Source organism: Heterodontus francisci, chromosome 2, assembly GCF_036365525.1.
Source record: "Heterodontus francisci isolate sHetFra1 chromosome 2, sHetFra1.hap1, whole genome shotgun sequence".
Lineage (NCBI taxonomy): Eukaryota > Metazoa > Chordata > Chondrichthyes > Heterodontiformes > Heterodontidae > Heterodontus > Heterodontus francisci.
The window spans coordinates 58721053-58740501 of record NC_090372.1 but is presented as its reverse complement, the minus strand read 5'-3'; the positions used below and the strand labels follow the sequence as shown (position 1 = coordinate 58740501).

General features: G+C 44.5%; 1 protein-coding gene across 3 annotated transcripts in view; it reads right to left on the bottom strand.

Moving 5' to 3' along the window:
• LOC137384512 (1-aminocyclopropane-1-carboxylate synthase-like protein 1) overlaps positions 1 to 19449 on the bottom strand; it is a 140725-nt gene that overhangs the window by 28196 nt on the left and 93080 nt on the right. For 2 of the 3 annotated variants that reach the window (XM_068058660.1, XM_068058654.1), the window contains exon 13: positions 6295 to 6448. The exons of the other annotated variant lie outside the window; for it this stretch is intronic. In XM_068058660.1, the coding sequence (XP_067914761.1) occupies positions 6295 to 6448 (154 nt within the window). The remainder of the gene's footprint in view (positions 1 to 6294; positions 6449 to 19449) is intronic. 3 annotated transcript variants of the gene reach the window in all.

The window sequence follows — 19449 nt, the reverse complement described above, 5'->3', positions numbered from 1 at the left end:
TAACAGCCCTATTAACCTGGGTAGCAACTTTCAGGGATTTATGTACCTGGACACCAAGATCTCTCTGCTCATCTACACTACCAAGAATCTTCCCATTAGCCCAGTACTCTGCATTGCTGTTACTCCTTCCAAAGCTCAGGTACAGTCAAGGTATATTCCCATAAGGCGGAAAGGTAGGGCAAACAGTCCAGAGCTCCCTGGTTGACGAAAGAGATACAGAGCAAGATGAAGCAGAAAAAGGGTGCATATAACCGATGTCAGGTTGATAATACAATTGAGAACCAGGCTGAATATAGAAGGTTCCGAGGAGAAGTGAAAAAACAAATAAGAGAAAGAGTATGAGAAGAGACTGGCAGCTAGCTTAAAAGGGAATCTAGAAGTCTTCTATAGGCATATAAATAGTAAAAAGGTGGTAAAAGGAGGATTGGATCCTACTATGGACCTAAAATGAGGCAGGAGTATGGCTGATGTACTAAAGGGTACTTTGCAGCTGTCTTTACCAAGAAAGAAGATGCTGCCCAAGTCATGGTGAAACAGGAGGTAGTTGAGACACTGGATGGTCTAAAACTTGATAACGAGGAGGTATTAGATCGGCTGGCTGTACTTAAAGTTGACAAGTCGCCAGGACCGGATGAGATGCAGAGGCACTGGCCATAATCTTCCAATCCTCCTTAGACACAGGGGTGGTGCCAGAGGACTGCAGGATGCATATGTTACACCCATGTTCAAAAAAGGGTGTAAGGACTAACACAGCAACAACAGGCGGATCAGTTTAACCTCAGCGGTGGGAAAGCTTTTAGAAACAATAATTCAGGTCAAAATTAATGGTCACTTGGACAAATGTGAATTCATTAAGGAAAGTCAGCATGAATTTGTTAAGGGAAAATCATGTTTAACTAACTTGCTTGTGTTTTTTGATGAGGTAACAGAGAGGGTTGATGGGGGCAATGTGGTTGGCGTGGTGTACATGGACTTCAAAAAGGCATCTGATAAAGTGTTACATAACAGGCTTGTCAGCAAAGTCACAGCCCATGGAATAAGAGGGACAGTAGCAGCATGGATACAAAAGTGGTTGAATGACAGGAAACAGAGAGTAGTTGTGAACGATTGTTTTTCAGACTGGAGGAAGGTATACAGTGGGGTTCCCCAGTAGTCAGTGTTGGGACCCCTGCTTTTCTTGATCTATATTATTAATCTACACTTGGGTGTACAAGGCACAATTTCAAAATTTGCAGATGACACAAAACTTGGAAGAATTATGTGCTGCGAGGAGGATAGTGATAAACTTCATGAGGACACAGACAAGCTGGTGGAAAGGGCGGACACGTGGCAGATGTAATTTAATGCAGAACAGTGTGAAGTGATTCATTTTGATAGGAAGAACGAGGAGCAGCAGTACAAATTAAAGGATACAATTCTAAGTACAATTCTAGAGCAGAGCGACCTTGAAATAGGTGTGCACAAATCATTGAAGGCTGCAGGGCAGGTTGAGAAAGCAGTTAATAAAACATACGGGATCCTGGGCTTTATAAGAGGCCCAACAGTAAAGAAAAAGGAAGTTATGATAAACCTGTACAAAACACTGGTTCGACCTCAACTGGAGTACTGTGTTCACTTTTGGACACCACACTTTTGGAAGGATGTCAAGGCATGAGAGAGGGTGCAGAAAAGATTCACCAGAATGGTTCCAGGGATGCGGAACTTCCGTTAGATGGATAGGTTGGAGAAGCTGGGGCTGTTCTCCTTGGAGAAGATTAAGAGGAGAGTTGATAGAGGTGTTCAAGATCATGAAAAGTCTTGACAGAGTAAATAGGTAGAAACTGTTCCCACTGGTGGAAGGATCCAAAACCAGAGGACACCGATTTAAGATGATTGGCAAACGAAGTAATGGCGACATAAGGCAAAACTTTTTTATGCAGCGAGCAGTTAGGATCTGGAATGGACTGACCGACAGTGTGGTGGAAGCAGATTCAATCAAGGCCTTTGAAAGAAAATTGGATAATTATATGAAAAGAAACATTTTGTACGACTACAGGGAAAAGCGGAGGAGTGGGACTTAAGTGAGATGCTCTTGCAGAGAACCAGCATGGACACAACAGGCCAAATGACCTCCTTCCCTGCTGTACCCATACTATGTTGCTAATATCTTAAGTGCCTCATTCTCACTCACCCTTGGTTCCCCACTATTTCCAGAATGTATTATGTGTCTTCTACTGTGAAGACAAAGTATTTGTTTAATGTCTCTGCTAGTTCCAATTATAAACGATCAATTCTGCCTCTAAGAGACCCACATTCATTATTTCTAATCTCTTCCTTTTTCCAAAGCTATGGAAGCTTTCACAATTCATTTTTATGTCTCTTGCTAGCTGACTCTTGTATTCGATTTTGTCTTTCATCTTCAAATTCTTAGTCCTCCTTTGTTGAATTCGAAAATCCTCCCAATCTTCAGGCTTACTACTCTTTTTGGCAGTATTATAAGCCTCCTCCTTCAATCTAATCCTTCCTTTAACTTCTCTTCTTAGCTACAGTTGAACTACTTTTCCTGTGAGGTTTGTATTCCTTAAGGAATATATAATTGTTGTGTTATTATGAATTCTTTAAATGTTTGTTACTGTTTATCTATGATCATAACTTTTAATCTATCTTCCCAAACTATGTTAGCCAACCCGCCCCCTGATAGCTACGCAGTTTATTTTGTTCAGTACTCAACAAAATCACTCTCAAAATGCAATATAAAATTATATTACAATCACTCTTCTCCAGAGGCCCATCCACTACAAGATTATAAATTAACCCTGTCTCGTTACACAACACTGGATCTAAATTAGCCTGTTCTCTAGTTGGTCCCTTTATATACTAATCCAGAAAACTATCTTGAATGCATTCCACCCTAATACTGCAACTCTGGATAGCCTAGTCCAAATGAGGATTAAAGTCCCCCATGGTTACTGTATTACCCTTGTTACATGGACCTCTTATTTCTAGATTTATACTCTGCCTGACACTAAACAACTGTCAGGAGGCCTATAAATTATTCCCACCAATGTTTTCTGCCTCTTGCTGTTTCTTAGCTCCACACAAACTACATCTTGATTTTCCAAACTAAGATCCTTTTACTCCACTGTCTTTATCCCAGGCTTTATCACGGTTTCTCCTTGTCCTTTTTTTCATTTTCCCATCTAAAAATCAAGTGCCCTGGAATATTTAGTTCCCAACCTTTGCAAACACATCTCCATAATGGCCAATAGAGCAAATCCATTTTTTTCTAACCGTGCTATTAATTCATCTATTCCGATGCAAAAGCTGCATATATTTAGATATAGTGCTTTTAACCTCAATTTTTTTTTCTATTTTCACTTTAGCCATAAAACTTCATTACCTAATTGAGTTTTCTTTTACTTCCTGACCCACTCTCTTTATTTTTACCCAAATCACTCCTCTGCACTACAACAATGGGTAAGCGCCTGGAGGTGGTCAGTGGTTTGTGGAGCAGCGCCTGGAGTTGCTATAAAGGCCAATTCTAGAGTGACAGACTCTTCCACAGGTGCTGCAGAAAAATTTGACTGTCGGGGCTGTTACACAGTTGGCTCTCCCCTTGCGCTTTTGTCTTTTTTCCTGCCAACTGCTACGTCTCTTCGACTCGCCACACTTTAGCCCCGCCTTAATGACTGCCCGCCAGCTCTGGCGAACGCTGGCAGCTGACTCCCACGACTTGTGATCAATGTCACAGGACTTCATGTCGCGTTTGCAGACGTCTTTGAAGTGGAGACATGGACGGCCAGTGGGTCTGATACCAGTGGCAAGCTCGCTGTACAATGCATCTTTGGGGATCCTGCCATCTTCCATGCGGCTCACATGGCCAAGCCATCTCAAGCGCCGCTGACTCAGTAGTGTGTATAAGCTGGGGATGTTGGCCGCCTCGAGGACTTCAGTGTTGGAGATACGGTCCTGCCACCTGATGCCAAGGATTCTCCGGAGGCAGCAAAGATGGAATGAATTGAGACATCGCTCTTCGCTGACATACGTTGTCCAGGCTTCGCTGCCATAGAGCAAGGTACTGAGGACACAGGCCTGATACACTCGGACTTTTGTGTTCTGTGTCAGTGCACCATTTTCCCACACTCTCTTGGCCAGTCTGGACATAGCAGTGGAAGCCTTTCCCATGCGCTTGTTGATTTCTGTATCCAGAGACAGGTTACTGGTGATAGTTGAGCCTAGGTAGGTGAACTCTTGAACCACTTCCAGAGCGTGGTCGCCAATATTGATGGATGGAGCATTTCTGACGTCCTGCCCCATGATGTTCGTTTTCTTGAGGCTGATGGTTAGGCCAAATTCATTGCAGGCAGCCGCAAACCTGTCGATGAGACTCTGCAGACACTCTTCAGTGTGAGATGTTGATGCAGCATCGTCAGCAAAGAGGAGTTCCCTGATGAGGACTTCGCTCTTAGACGTGCAAGGTTGAACAACCTGCCCCCAGATCTTGTGTGGAGGAAAACTCCTTCTTCAGAAGACTTAACGTTTATATATTTAATCAACTTAGCTTATACTTTTTAAGTTTTTTAACTAATTATTTGGTCTTGTTTTAATTTAAAGGTGGATTAAATTTTAATGTTTACCTGTAACTTTACCCCGACCACCCCTCCTTGGATTGTGACACCCTCCCCACCCAACCACACATTTACTGTGAAGTCACTTTCTCAAATTCTGTTTTTTTTAATGCACTCTGCCAATTCTACAGCTATCGCTGTTTAAATCTCTTCAGGTCTGTCCTCAATGTTCTGCGCTTCCTTTTCTGAATACTACCCGCTGTTCATCTGTAAGTTTACTCATTAACAGCTCAGGTCAATGGTCTAATTATGTTTCATCTCTTCGAAGCTTACTGTCGTTAAATTTAAAATCTTGGTTTGTGACTCATGTATTTTCCCTTCAAACCTAGCATCAAATTCCTACATTAGCACTACTATATAAATGTGTACAAATGTTAACTATTTGAATTTGACCAGTTGCAGTTTTAAAACCTTGAAATAAGCAACAAACTTTTCTTTTTATACATTCCTAACATCTTTGATATGTCCATTTCCTCATATAATCATTTATATAAACTCAACTGTAGCAGTTTGCCAAGGAGTTTGTCCTCTAAATGAGGAGGGGAAAATAACAAGGACAGAAAAAAAATCTATTTATTTGGCTATAAACTTCATGAACACACTTTCATCCCACACTGATAAAGTGGCAGGCAGAATTTTAAAATCAAAATAGCCATAGAAACCCCTCATCAGGGTACTAGGTGGTCTACTAACATAAATTTCCAAGTACAGCTCATAGCCAGAACATGGACCTAATCACAAACAATATAATCCAAGCACCCAAACTCAAATATGAATGTATCCTTTTCTTATTTTGTGCTCAAAAATTCTCAATACCTTCCATTTGCAACAAGAGCTTTACGATGCAAACAATTAAGAATGAGCCTCAAAAAAGACAGACCATCTCAATGGGGGAAAGGTGCCAGTTACACTTCTTAATGGCTCTGTCACAGACGTTTCATTGTTAAATGCCACACAACCAAAATAATACTGTAAAACATGTTGCGTTAATACTAAAAGGTTCCAGTCTGCACAAGCATCACTGTGGAGGGGTGTACCATTTTGAGACTCTGTTTTGGTACGCAGCAGCCAATCTGGTGTAGGATGCCAAGGTTGTGCCATGAAGTTTAAAAGCCAACTGTAATTTTTTTTTATGAAATGCTACCTTAATGTTTTCAGATTTCCAGCATCACAGTATTTTGCTTTTATTTTAATGGATTCACATATTTTGTTATCACAGAGAACAATCCATGAGTTGGGTGTGATGCTGGAAATCTGAAATAAAAACAAAGTGCTGGAAATACTCAGCAGGAGAAACAGATGAAAGGTCACAGACATTAACTCTGTTTCTCTCTCCACAGATGCTGCCAGACCTGCTGAGTATTTCCAGCACTTTGTTTTTATTTGATATGTGAATCCATTATTGCTCCACTGGTCACACCATCTACACCTCCCTCCTCATCTCCTACTCGCCCTCCCTGCCATCTGAAATGAGAAAAAGGGATGTTAATGTTTGGATCTAGAATCTTTGCTGGAAATAGAAAATTATCAATGACCTTTATAGAACAGAACAAAATCAGTATGTCAAACAGGCAAAAGCTCAAAATCAGACCTACTTATCAAAGTAACATTTAATGGGTTTGATTTTAAGAAGTTTAAAAGCCCAATGTTCTAAAAGTAACGAATATATTGTTTAAGTGCTGCATACCCAAACGTAGCCTATCAGCAGAGTCCGAAAACACCAATCTAAACCATCCAGGCTCACAACAGTCAAAAGCTATGCCAGGGCTTATGTAGAGTTTTCCATCGATGAGCTTCCACCAGAGTTCCATCTCAGCTTCTGAAGTCTGAGTTCTCAGGAACTGTAAAAAGTTCAAAGTAATCAACTTATTATGAATAATCCAATACAAAACTGACAGTTTTCAAAAGTACTGTAAACTGTAACATTTTCTTTTCGCAACCTCGCCCTCCAAATTATATTGTTAGAGGGAGCTGGAGTGGAGTGGTAATGTCGCTGGACTGGCAATCCAGAGACCCAGACTATAGGGGTGGCGGTGGTGTAGTGGTATTGTCACTGAACTAATAACCCAAAAACCCAGGATATTGCTCTGGGGACAGAGGTTCAAATCCCACCACAACAAAAGTGGAATTTGAATTCAATTAATAAATTTGGGGCGGCACAGTGGCGCCGTGGTTAGCACCGCAGCCTCACAGCTCCAGGGACCCGGGTTCGATTCCGGGTACTGCCTGTGTGGAGTTTGCAAGTTCTCCCTGTGTCTGCGTGGGTTTTCTCCGGGTGCTCCGGTTTCCTCCCACAAGCCAAAAGACTTGCAGGTTAATAGGTAAATTGGCCATTATAAATTGTCACTAGTATAGGTAGGTGGTAGGGAAATATAGGGACAGGTGGGGATATTTGGTAGGAATATGGGATTCGTGTAGGATTAGTATAAATGGGTGTTTGATGTTCGGCACAGACTCGGTGGGCCGAAGGGCCTGTTTCAGTGCTGTATCTCTAATCTAATCTAAAAAAAAAAATGCTCTGCATCCAACTGTTCAAATCTCACCAGGGCAGCTGGTGGAATTTAAACTCAATTAATAAATATGGAATTAAAAAAGATGGTCTCAGTAAGGGTGACCATGAAACCATTGTCAATTGTAGTAAAAAGCCACCCAGTTCACTAATGTCCTTTAGGGAAGGAAATCTGCTGCCCTTACCTGGCGTGGCCTATATGTGACTCCAGACCCACAACAATGTAGCTGAAATGGCCGAGCAAGCCATTGAGTTGTACCAAACCGCAAGAGAAAAGTCTAAAAGGCATGAAACAGGATGGAACGCACAACATCGACCTTGGCACCGGAAACAACAATGGCACACCCAGCTCTGTCGACCCTGCAAAGTACTCCTTACCAACATCTGGGGGCTTGTGTCAAATCTGGGAGAGCTGTCCCACAAACTAGTCCAGCAACAGCCTAACATAGTCACACTCACAGAAGCATAACTTACAGACACCACCATCACCATCCCAGGGTATGTCCTGCCCCACGACAGGACAGATCCACCAGAAGTGGCGCCACAGTGGTAGACAGTCGGGAGGGAGTTGCCCTGGGAGTCCTCAGCATTCACTCCGGAATCCATGAAGTCTCATGGCATCAGGTCAAACATGGGCACGGAAACCTTCTGATGATTACCATCTACCGCAACCCCGCCCTCAGCTGATGAATCAGTACTCTTCCATGTTGAACACCACTTGGAAGAAGTACTGAGGGTGGCAAGGTCATAGAAACATAGAAAATAGGAGCAGGAGTAGGCCATTCGGCCCTTCAAGCCTGCTCCAGCATTCATTATGATCATGGCTGATCATGCAACTCAGTAACCTGCTCCCGCTTTCTCCCTATATCCTTTGATCCCTTTCACCCCAAGAGCTATATCTAACTCTTTCTTGAAAACATACAATGTTTTGGCATCAACTGCTTTCTGTGGTAGCAAATTCCACAGGCTCACCACTCTCTGGGTGAAGAAATTTCTCCTCATCTCAGTCCTGATTTACCCTATATCCTTAGACTATGACCCTTGGTTCGGGAATCCCTCACCATCGGAAACATCCTTCCTGCATCTACCCTGTCAAGTCCTGTTAGAATTTTATAGGTTTTTTTTTAGAATTAGAATATTACAGCGCAGTACAGGCCCTTCGGCCCTCGATGTTGCGCCGACCTGTGAAACCATCTGACCTACACTATTCCATTTTCATCCATATGTCTATCCAATGACCACTTAAATGCCCTTAAAGTTGGCGCATCTACTACCCTTTCTATGAGATATCCCTCACTCTCTGAACTCCAGCAAATATAATCCTAACCGACTCAATCTCTCCTCAAATGTCAGTCCCACTATCCCAAGAATCAGTCTGGTAAACCTTCGCTGCACTCCCTCGATAGCAAGAACATCCTTCCTCAGATAAGCAGACCAAAACTGCACACAATATTCCAGTGTGGCCTCACCAAGGCCCTGTATAATTGCAGCAAGACATCCCTGTACCTGTACGCGAATCCTCTCGCTATGAAGGCCAACATACCATTTGCCTTTTTTACTGCCTGTTGCGCCTGCACGCTTACCTTCAACGACTGGTGTACAAGAATACCCAGGTCTCGCTGCATATTCCCCTCTCTCAGTTTATAGCCATTCAGATAATAATCTGCCTTCCTGTTTTTGCTACCAAAGTGGATAACCTCACATTTATCCACATCATACTGCATCTGCTATGCAATTGTCCACTCATTCAGCTTGTCCAAATCACCCTGAAGCCTCTCTGCATCCTCCTCACAACTCACCCTCCCACCCAGTTTTGTGTCAACTGCAAATTTGGAGAGATTACATATAGTTCCCTGGGTGAGAATGTATTCTGGGTGGAACACTTCAATGTCCATCACCAAGAGTGGCTCGATAACACCACTACTGAATGAGCTGGCTGAGTCCCAAGGGACATAGCTACTAGACTGGGTCTGCAGCAGGTGGTGAGATCATAAGATCATAAGAACTATGAGCAGGAGTAGGCCGTCCGGCCCCTCGAGCCTGCTCCGCCATTCAATAAGATAATGGCTGATCTTTTCGTGTACTCAGATCCACTTACCCGCGCTCTCACCGTATCCCTTAATTCCTTTATTGTTCAAAAAGATATCTACCTTAGCTTTAAAGACGTTTACTGAAGAAGCGTCAACTACTTCACTGGGCAAGGAATTCCATAGATTAACAACCCTTTGGGTGAAGAAGTTCCTTCTTAATTCAGTCCTAAATCTGCTCCCTCTAATCTTGAGGCTATGCCCTCTTGTCCTAGCTTCACCTGCCAGTGGAAACATCCTCTCTACTTGTATCTTAGCTATTCCCTTCATGATTTTATATGTTTCTATAAGATCCCCCCTCATTCTTCTGAACTCCAATGAATATAATCCCAATCTACTCAGTCTCTCCTCATAAGCCAACCCCCTCAACTCCGGAATCAACCCAGTGAACCTCCTCTGCACCCTCTCCAGTGCCAGTATATCCTTTCTTAAGTAAGGAGAACAAAACTGCACACAGTACTCCAGGTGCGGCCTCACCAATACCTTATACAGCTGCAACATAACCTCTCTGCTTTTAAACTCAATCCCTTTAGCAATGAAGGACAAAATTCCATTTGCCTTCCTAATTACTTGCTGTACCTGCAGACCAACCTTCTGCAATTCATGCACAAGGACACCCAGGTCCCTCAAAATAGTAGCATGCTGCAACTTTTTACCATTCAAGTATTAGAACATTACAGCGCAGTACAGGCCCTTCGGCCCTCGATGTTGCGCCGACCTGTGAAACCATCTGACCTACACCATTCCATTTTCATCCATATGTCTATCCAATGACCATTTAAATGCCCTTAAAAAGTTGGCGAGTCTACTACTGTTGCAGGTAGGGCGTTCCACGCCCCTACTACTCTCTGCGGAAAGAAACTACCTCTAACATCTGTCCTATATCTATCACCCCTCAACTTAAAGCTATGTCCCCTCGTGTTTGCCATCACCATCCGAGGAAAAAGACTCTCACTATCCACCCTATCTAACCCTCTGATTATCTTATATGTCTCTATTAAGTCACCTCTCCTCCTCCTTCTCTCCAACGAAAACAACCTCAAGTCCCTCAGCCTTTCCTCGTAAGCCCTTCCCTCCATACCAGGCAACATCCTAGTAAATCTCCTCTGCACCCTTTCCAAAGCTTTCACATCCTTCCTATAATGCGGTGACTAGAACTGCACGCAATACTCCAGGTGCGGTCTCACCAGAGTTTTGTACAGCTGCAGCATGACCTCGTGGCTCCGAAACTTGAACCCCCTACTAATAAAAGCTAACACACCATATGCCTTCTTAACAGCCCTATTAACCCGGGTAGCAACTTTCAGGGATTTATGTACCTGGACACCAAGATCTCTCTGTTCATCCACACTACCAAGAATCTTCCCACTAGCCCAGTACTCTGCATCCCTGTTACTCCTTCCAAAGTGAATCACCTCACACTTTTCCGCATTAAACTCCATTTGCCATCTCTCAGCCCAGCTCTGCAGCCTATCTATGTCCCTCTGTACCCTACAACATCCTTCGGCACTATCCACAACTCCACCGACCTTCGTGTCATCCGCAAATTTACTAACCCACCCTTCTACACCCTCATCCAGGTCATTTATAAAAATGACAAACAGCAGTGGCCCCAAAACAGATCCTTGCGGTACACCACTAGTAACTAAGCTCCAGGATGAACATTTGCCATCAACCACCACCCTCTGTCTTCTTTCAGCTAGCCAATTTCTGATCCAAAGCACTAAATCACCTTCAACCCCATACTTCCGTATTTTCTGCAACAGCCTACCGTGGGGAACCTCATCAAACGCCTTACTGAAATCCATATACACCACATTCACTGCTTTACCCTCATCCACCTGTTTGGTCACCTTCTCAAAAAACTCAATAAGGTTTGTGAGGCACGACCTACCCCTCACAAAACCGTGCTGACTATTGCTAATGAACTTATTCTTTTCAAGATGATTATAAATCCTGTCTCTTATAACCAGCTATCCTCCAGTCTTCCGGCACTATTCCAGTCTACAATGACGACATAAGGATCAAGGACAAAGGCTCTGCAATCTCCTCCCTGGCTTCCCAGAGAATCCTAGGATAAATCCCATCTGGCCCAGGGGACTTATCTATTTTCACACTTTCCAAAATTGCTAACACCTCCTCCTTGTGAACCTCAATCCCATCTAGCCTAGTAGTCTGAATCTCAGTATCCTCCTCGACAACATTTTCTTTCTCTACTGTAAATACTGATGAAAAATATTCATTTAACGCTTCCCCTATCTCCTCTGATTCCACACACAACTTCCCACTACTATCCTTGATTGGCCCTAATCTAACTCTAGTCATTCTTTTATTCCTGATATACCTATAGAAAGCCTTAGGGTTTTCCTTGATCCTATCCACCAATGACTTCTCGTGTCCTCTCCTTGCTCTTCTTAGCTCTCCCTTTAGATCCTTCCTGGCTAGCTTGAAACTCTCAAGCGCCCTAACTGAGCCTTCACATCTCAACCTAACATAAGCCTTCTTCTTCCTTTTGACAAGCGCTTCAACTTCTTTAGTAAACCACGGCTCCCTCGCTCGACAACTTCCTCCCTGCCTCACAGTTACATACTTATCAAGGACACGCAGTAGCTGCTCCTTGAATAAGCTCCACATTTCGATTGTGCCCATCCCCTGCAGTTTCCTTCCCCATCCTATGCATCCTAAATCTTGCCTAATCGCATCATAATTTCCTTTCCCCCAGCTATAATTCTTTCCCTGCGGTATATACCTGTCCCTGCCCATCGCTAACGTAAACCTAACCGAATTGTGATCACTATCACCAAAGTGCTCACCTACATCTAAATCTAACACCTGGCCGGGTTCATTACCCAGTACCAAATCCAATGTGGCATCGCCCCTGGTTGGCCTGTCTACATACTGTGTCAGAAAACCCTCCTGCACACACTGGACAAAAACTGACCCATCTAAAGTACTCGAACTATAGTATTTCCAGTCAATATTTGGAAAGTTAAAGTCCCCCATAACAACTACCCTGTTACTCTCGCCCCTGTCGAGAATCATCTTCGCTATCCTTTCCTCTACATCTCTGGAACTATTCGGAGGTCTATAGAAGACTCCCAACAGGGTGACCTCTCCTCTCCTGTTTCTAACCTCGGCCCATACTACCTCAGTAGACGAGTCCTCAAACGTCCTTTCTGCCGCTGTAATACTCTCCTTGATTAACAATGCCACACCCCCTCCTCTTTTACCATCTTCTCTGTTCTTACTGAAACATCTAAATCCCGGAACCTGCAACATCCATTCCTGCCCCTGCTCTACCCATGTCTCCGAAATGGCAACTACATCGAGAACCCAGGTACCAACCCATGCTGCAAGCTCACCCACCTTATTCCGGATGCTCCTGGCGTTGAAGTAGACACACTTTAAACCAAGTTCTTGCTTGCCAGTGCCCTCTTGCGTCCTTGTAACCTTATCCCTGACCTCACTACTCTCAACATCCTGAACACTGGAACTACAATTTAGGTTCCCATTCCCCTGCTGAATTAGTTTAAACCCCCCCCCGAAGAGCATTGGCAAATCTCCCCCCCAGGATATTGGTACCCCTCTGGTTCAGGTGAAGACCATCCTGTTTGTAGAGGTCCCACCTACCCCAGAAAGAGCCCCAATTATCCAGGAAACCAAAACCCTCCCTCCTACACCATCCCTGCAGCCACGTGTTCAACTCCTCTCTCTCCCTATTCCTCGCTTCGCTATCACGTGGCACGGGCAACAACCCAGAGATAACAACTCTGTTTGTTCTAGCTCTAAGCTTCCACCCTAGCTCCCTGAATTTCTGCCTTAAATCCCCATCTCTCTTTCTACCTATGTCGTTGGTGCCTATGTGGACCACGACTTGGGGCTGCTCCCCCTCCCCCTTAAGGATCCCAAAACCACGATCCAAGACATCACGAACCTTGGCACCTGGGAGGCAACACACCAACCGTGAGTCTCTCTCGTTCCCACAGAACCTCCTATCTGTTCCCCTAACTATGGAGTCCCCAATGACTAATGCTCTGCTCCTCTTCCCCCTTCCCTTCTGAGCAACAGGGACAGACTCTGTGCCAGAGACCTGCACCCCATTGCTTACCCCTGGTAAGTCGTCCCCCGCAACAGTATCCAAAACGGTATACCTGTTGTTGAGGGAAACGGCCACAGGGGATCCCTGCACTGCCTGCTGGTTCCCTCTTCTTCCCCTGTCGGTAACCCATCTACCTACTTCTTTTACCTGAGGTGTGATTACCTCCCCATAACTCCTCTCAATAACCCCCTCCGCCTCCCGAATGATCCGAAGTTCATCCAGCTCCAGCTCCCTAACGCAGTTCTCGAGGAGCTGGAGTTGGGTGCACTTCCCGCAGATGCAGTCAGCAGGGACACTCTTGGCGACCCTTACCTCCCACATTCTGCAGGAGGAACATACAACTGCCTTAACCTCCATTCCCACTAATCTAAATTCCCAACAAATCTACTGAAAAACCCCCAAAAAAAGTCAAAACTTGTTAGCTTAGCAATCCGACGGACAGAACTTTTTAAATAAAAAGCTTACCTTATCAACACACCAGAGTCCTTTTTTTTGGTTAGAGGAGGAGGGTGGGTGGGACACACTACACGTGTAGTGTCTCGGGTACAGCCACCGCCCAAATATATAGTTTTCACTTCCCCAGCAGTCCCCTGGTCCTCCGAAAACAAAAGGGAATTAACTTTTAACTTACACTGAAATTGACCTCCCAGCTGTAAGTTCGCTCCGTACCTCTGCTTCTGTCCAAAGTAATAATCATTTTTACTGTTACTCCTACCGAAATGAATGACTTCACATTTATTAACATTGTATTCCATCTGCCAGACCTTTGCCCACTCACTCAATGTTCCTCTGCAAAGTTTCACAGTCATCTGCACACTTTGCTCTGCCACTCATCTTAGTGTCATCTGCAAACTTTGACACCCAACACGTGGTCCCCAACTCCAAATCATCTATATAAATTGTAAATAATTGCGGTCCCAACACCGATCCCTGAGGCACACCACTAGTGACTGATTGCCACCCAGGATAGCACTCATTAATCCCCACTCTCTGCTTCCTGTTAGTCAACCAATCCTCTATCCATGCTAATATTTTACCCCTAACGCCATACATCCTTATCTTATGCAGCAGCCTCTTGTGCGGCACCTTGTCGAAGGCCTTTTGGAAATCTAGGTACACCACATCCACTGGGTCCCCATTGTCCACCTTGCTCGTAATGTCATCATAGAATTCCAAAAGATTTGTCAAGCATGACCTGCCCTTCATGAACCCATGCTGCGTCTGCCCAACGGGACAATTTCTGTCGAGATGCCCTGCTATTTCTTCCTTGATAATAGACTCAAGCATCTTCCCCACTACAGAGGTTAAGCTAACCGGTCTATAATTCCCCATCTTTTGTCTACCTCCCTTTTTAAACAGTGGCCTCACATCTGCTGTTTTCCAATCAGCTGGGACTACCCCAGAGTCCAGCGAATTTTGGAAAATTACCGCCAGTGCACCTGCTATTTCTCTCGCCATCTCTTTTAGTACCCTGGGATGCATTCCATCAGGGCCAGGAGACTTAGCAATCCTTAGCTCCATTAGCTTGCCCAACACTACCTCTTCCGTAATAATGATTGTTTCCAGGTCCTCACCTACGTTCGTCTCTTTGTCAATTACTGGCATGTTATTAATGTCCTCCACTGTGAAGACTGATACAAAATACCTGTTCAATGCCTCGGCCATTTCATCATATCCCATAACTAAATTCCCCTTCTCATCCTCTAAAGGACCAATGCTTACTTTAGCCACTCTTTTTGGTTTTATATATTTATAGAAACTTTTACTATCTGTCTTTCTATTTTGTGCTAGTTTTTCTCATGTTCTATCTTACTTTTCTTTATAGCTCTTTTTGTGGCTTTCTGTTGACCTTTAAAGTTTTCCCTATCTTCTAGTTTCATGCTGTTTTTGGCCACTTTGTATGCCTTCTCTTTCAATTTGATAGCCTCCCTTATTTCCTTAGACACCCATGGCAGATTACCCCTTTTCTTCCAGTCCTTCCTTTTCACTGGAATATACTTTTGCTGAGCACTTTGAAAAATTGATTTGAAAGTCCTCCACTGCTCGTCAACTGTCCCACCATAAAATCTTTGCTTCCAGTCTACTTTAGCCAAGTCCTCCCTCATTCTATTGTAGTCCCCCTTGTTCAAGCGCAGGACCCTGGTATTGGATTTTATCTTCACACTCTCCATCTGTATTCTAAATTCAACCATATTGTGATCACTCCTTCCAAGAGGATCCCTAACTATGAGGTCATTAATTATTCCTGTCTCATTACACAGGACTAGATCTAGGATAGCTTGCTCCCTCGTCGGTTCCATTACATACTGTTCAAGAAAACTATCACGGATACACTCAACGAACTCCTCCTCAAGGCTACCCTGACTGAGCTGGTTCGACCAATCTACATGTAGATTAAAATCCCCCATGATAATTGCCGTACCATTTTAACAGGCATTAGTTATTTCTTTGTTTATTGCCCGCCCCAATGTGATGTTATTATTTGGTGGCCTTTGGACTACGCCTGTCAATGACTTTTTCTTCTTAGAGTTTCTAATTTCCACCCAAATGGATTCAACCTCATTCTCCATAGAACCTATATCATCTCTCAGCACCGCCCTGATGTCGTCCTTGAATATCAGAGCTACACCACCGAATAGTCTGGTACCCCTGGATATTTAACTCCCAGTCGTGACCAACCTGTAACCATGTCTCCGTAATGGCTACCAAATCATATTTATTCGCGATGATTTGTGCCGTTAACTCATCAACTTTGTTACGAATGCTCCGAGCATTCAGGTAAAGTGCCTTTCTGCTAGCTTTCTTACCCTCATGATTTCCAACATCTCTAATAATAACTCCTGAGTTATCCTTCCTTTCTGCTTCTTTCATAGTCTGCCTTGAACTTAAACCCTCCTGCACACGTTAGCCTGCTGCTTACCTTTTTATTTACCATCATACTCCCTGTCGTTTTCCCTTTCCCCCGAGTCACTAGTTTAAAGTCCTAGAGACCACCCTATTTATCCGTTTCGCTAGAACACTGGTTCCAGATTGGTTCAGGTGGAGACCGTCCCATCGGTACAGATCCCCCCGGTTCCAAAACTGATGCCAATGCCCCATGAAATGGAACCCCTCTTTCCCACACCACTCCCTTAGCCACGTGTTTACTTCCCTAATATTCTTATCCCTAAGCCAATTTGCACGTGGCTCGTTCCTTAATTTCGCTCCTAGTGCTTTATAATCCCCAAACAGGTCCTCCATCCTAGCCTTGCCTATGTTGTTAGTCCCAACGTGGACCACAACAACTGGATCCTCCCCCTCCCGCTCCAATATCCTTTCAAGCCGGTCAAAAATGTCCTGCACCCTGGCACCGGGCAGGCAACACACTATGCGGGACTCCCGATCCGGCTTGCAAAGGATACTATCTATCCCCTTAATTATAGAATCCCCTATAACTACCACTTGTCTTTTTGCTCCCCCCTCTTGAATGGCCTTCTGCACCATGGTGCCATGGTCAGTTGGCTCATCCTCCCCGCAGCCCTTTTCCTCATCCACACAGGGAGCAAGTATCTCGTACCTGTTGGATAAGGTCAAAGGCTGAGGCTCCTCCACTCCTGAACTCAGGATCCCCCTACCTGCCTCACTTGCAATCACACCCTGTTGTCCCTGATCACTAACTGAATTTGAATTACTTAATCCACCAGGTGTGACTGCCTCCTGAAACAAAACGTCCAGGTAACTCTTCCCCCTCCCGGATGTGCCGCAGTGTTTGAAGCTCAGATTCCAGATCATCAACTCTGAGCCAGAGTTCTTCCAGCAACCAACACTTGCTGCAGATGTGGTCCCTGCCGTTCACAATGGGGACAGCCAGCTCACTCCCACATCATACAGCTACAGCACATCACCTGCCCAGCCATCTCTGCTTAGTTAATTACTTTATTACTTTATATAAATTTATGAGTTAAATACTTTCTGATACTTCTCTGCTATGGTCTTTTTCAAATAACTAATTAATATATAAATCAAAAAAAAAAGTTTAAAAAAAAGTAAATTTTTAACCAATCACACGATACAGAAGAAATAAAAAAGCTTACCTTATCAACACACCAGAGTCCTTTTTTTTGGTTAGAGGAGGAGGGCGGGTGGGAGACACTACACGTGTAGTGTCTCGGGTTCAGCCACTGCCCAAATATAAAGGTTTTTACTTAACCAGCAGTCCCCTGGTCCGCCGAAACAAAAGGTAATCTCCTTTAAGCTGAAACTGACTTCCCAGCTGATCACTCTCTCTGCTTCCGAACAAGCTGCTGCAGGGGAGCTAACAGGAGGTAAAACCCTACTTGACCTCATCGTCACCAATCTACCTGTTGCTGATGCATCTGTCCATGACAGTATTGGTAAGAGTGAACACCAGATAGTCCTTATGGAGACAAAGTCTCCTCTTCAGATTGAGGATACCCTCCATTGTGTTGCGTGGCATTACAACCGTACTAAATGTAATAGATTTCAAACAGATCTAGCAACTCAAAACTGAGCATCCATGAGGCACTGTGGACCATTAGCAGCAGCAAAATTGTAATCAACCAGAATCTGTAACCTCATAGCCCAGCATATCCCACACTCTACCATCACCATCAAGACAGGGGATCAGCCCTGGTTCAATGAAGAGTGCAGGAGGACATGCCATGAACAGCACCAAGCATACCTAAAAATGATGCGTCAGCCTGGTGAAGCTACAACATGCATGCCAAACAGTGGAAGCAGTTGCAATAGACAAGGCTAAGTGATCCCTCAACCAATGGATCAGATCTAAGCTCTGCACACCTGCCACATCCAGTCGGTGGACAATTAAATAACTAACAGAAGGAGAAAGCTCCACAAATATCCCATCCTCAGTGATGGCGGAGCCCAGCACATCAGTGCAAAAGATAAGGCTGAATCATTTGCATCCATCTTCAGCCAGAAGTGCCGAGTGGATGATCCATCTCGGCCTCCTCCTGAGGTCTCCAGCATCACAGATGCCAGTCTTCAGCCAATTCAATTCACTCGACGTGACATCACGAAATGGCTGAAGGCACTGGATACTGCAAAGGCTATGGGTCCTGACATTTCAGCAAATTGCTCTGAATGCTGCTGGAGGGCACAGTGTGAAGAAGCGAGTTTGGTAAGTCAGGGTATTTTAACGGTTAATCACTCGAACGTCTAGTTTTTGTTTTGTTTACATTTAGCAATTAACTGAACTTACTGTTTAAGTTAAGAGGCGTTAAATTTCGTACAGTTTTAAACAGGGGTATACAAGCTCTCCGAGTAGCTGTAGCTAGTTAATTAGGTAGCTAGCATAAACTGGTTTCTGAGCTCTAGCAAAGCTGACACATCATTGTTTTCAGACAGTATAAATTTAGGGGACTCTCAGTGCTGCTTGTCTGCTCTGAGTGCTGCTAGAGGGCACAGAGTATGAAGAAGGGAGTTTGGTAAGTGAGGAAGTTCAGTAAGGAGGGGAGCTATAAATTAAGAGAAAATAAATTTAACTAAATTACCACAAGAAAGATGGCAGGGCGGGTGATATGTTGTGGCTGCAGTATGTGGGAGCTCCTGGATGCCACGGCAATCCATGGCAAACACGTCTGTAGCGTCTGTGGCTTGAGGAGCTTCGGCTCAGAGTTACTGGGCTAGAGGCTGAGCTGCAGACACTGTGATGCATCAGGGAGGGGGAAAGTTACCTGGACACTTTGTTCCAGAAGGCAGTCACACCCATTAGGATAGGGTCATCTGTTTTGGTCAGTAATCAGGTACAGGAGGGTGTGACTGCTAGTCAGGCAGGTAAGGGGGTCGAGAAGGTGGGAGTGGAGGAGTCTCAGCCCTTGCAGTTAAGCAACCAGTTTGAGGTTCTTGCAGCTTATATGGACAAGGGAAAGGGCTGTAGTGTGGATCAGCAGACTGACCATGGCACCATGGTACAGGAAGCCGTTCAAGTGTTGGGGGGGGTGGGGGGGGAGCAAAAAGGAAAGCAGTGGTAGTAGGGGACAGTATAGTGAGGGGGATTGACACTGTTCTCTGCAACAAAGAGAGAAAATCCAGAAGGCTGTGTTGCCTGCCCTATGCCAGGGTTCAGGACATCTGCTGAGGACTGGAGATGAACTTCCAGTGGGAGGGGGAAGATGTAGGTACCAA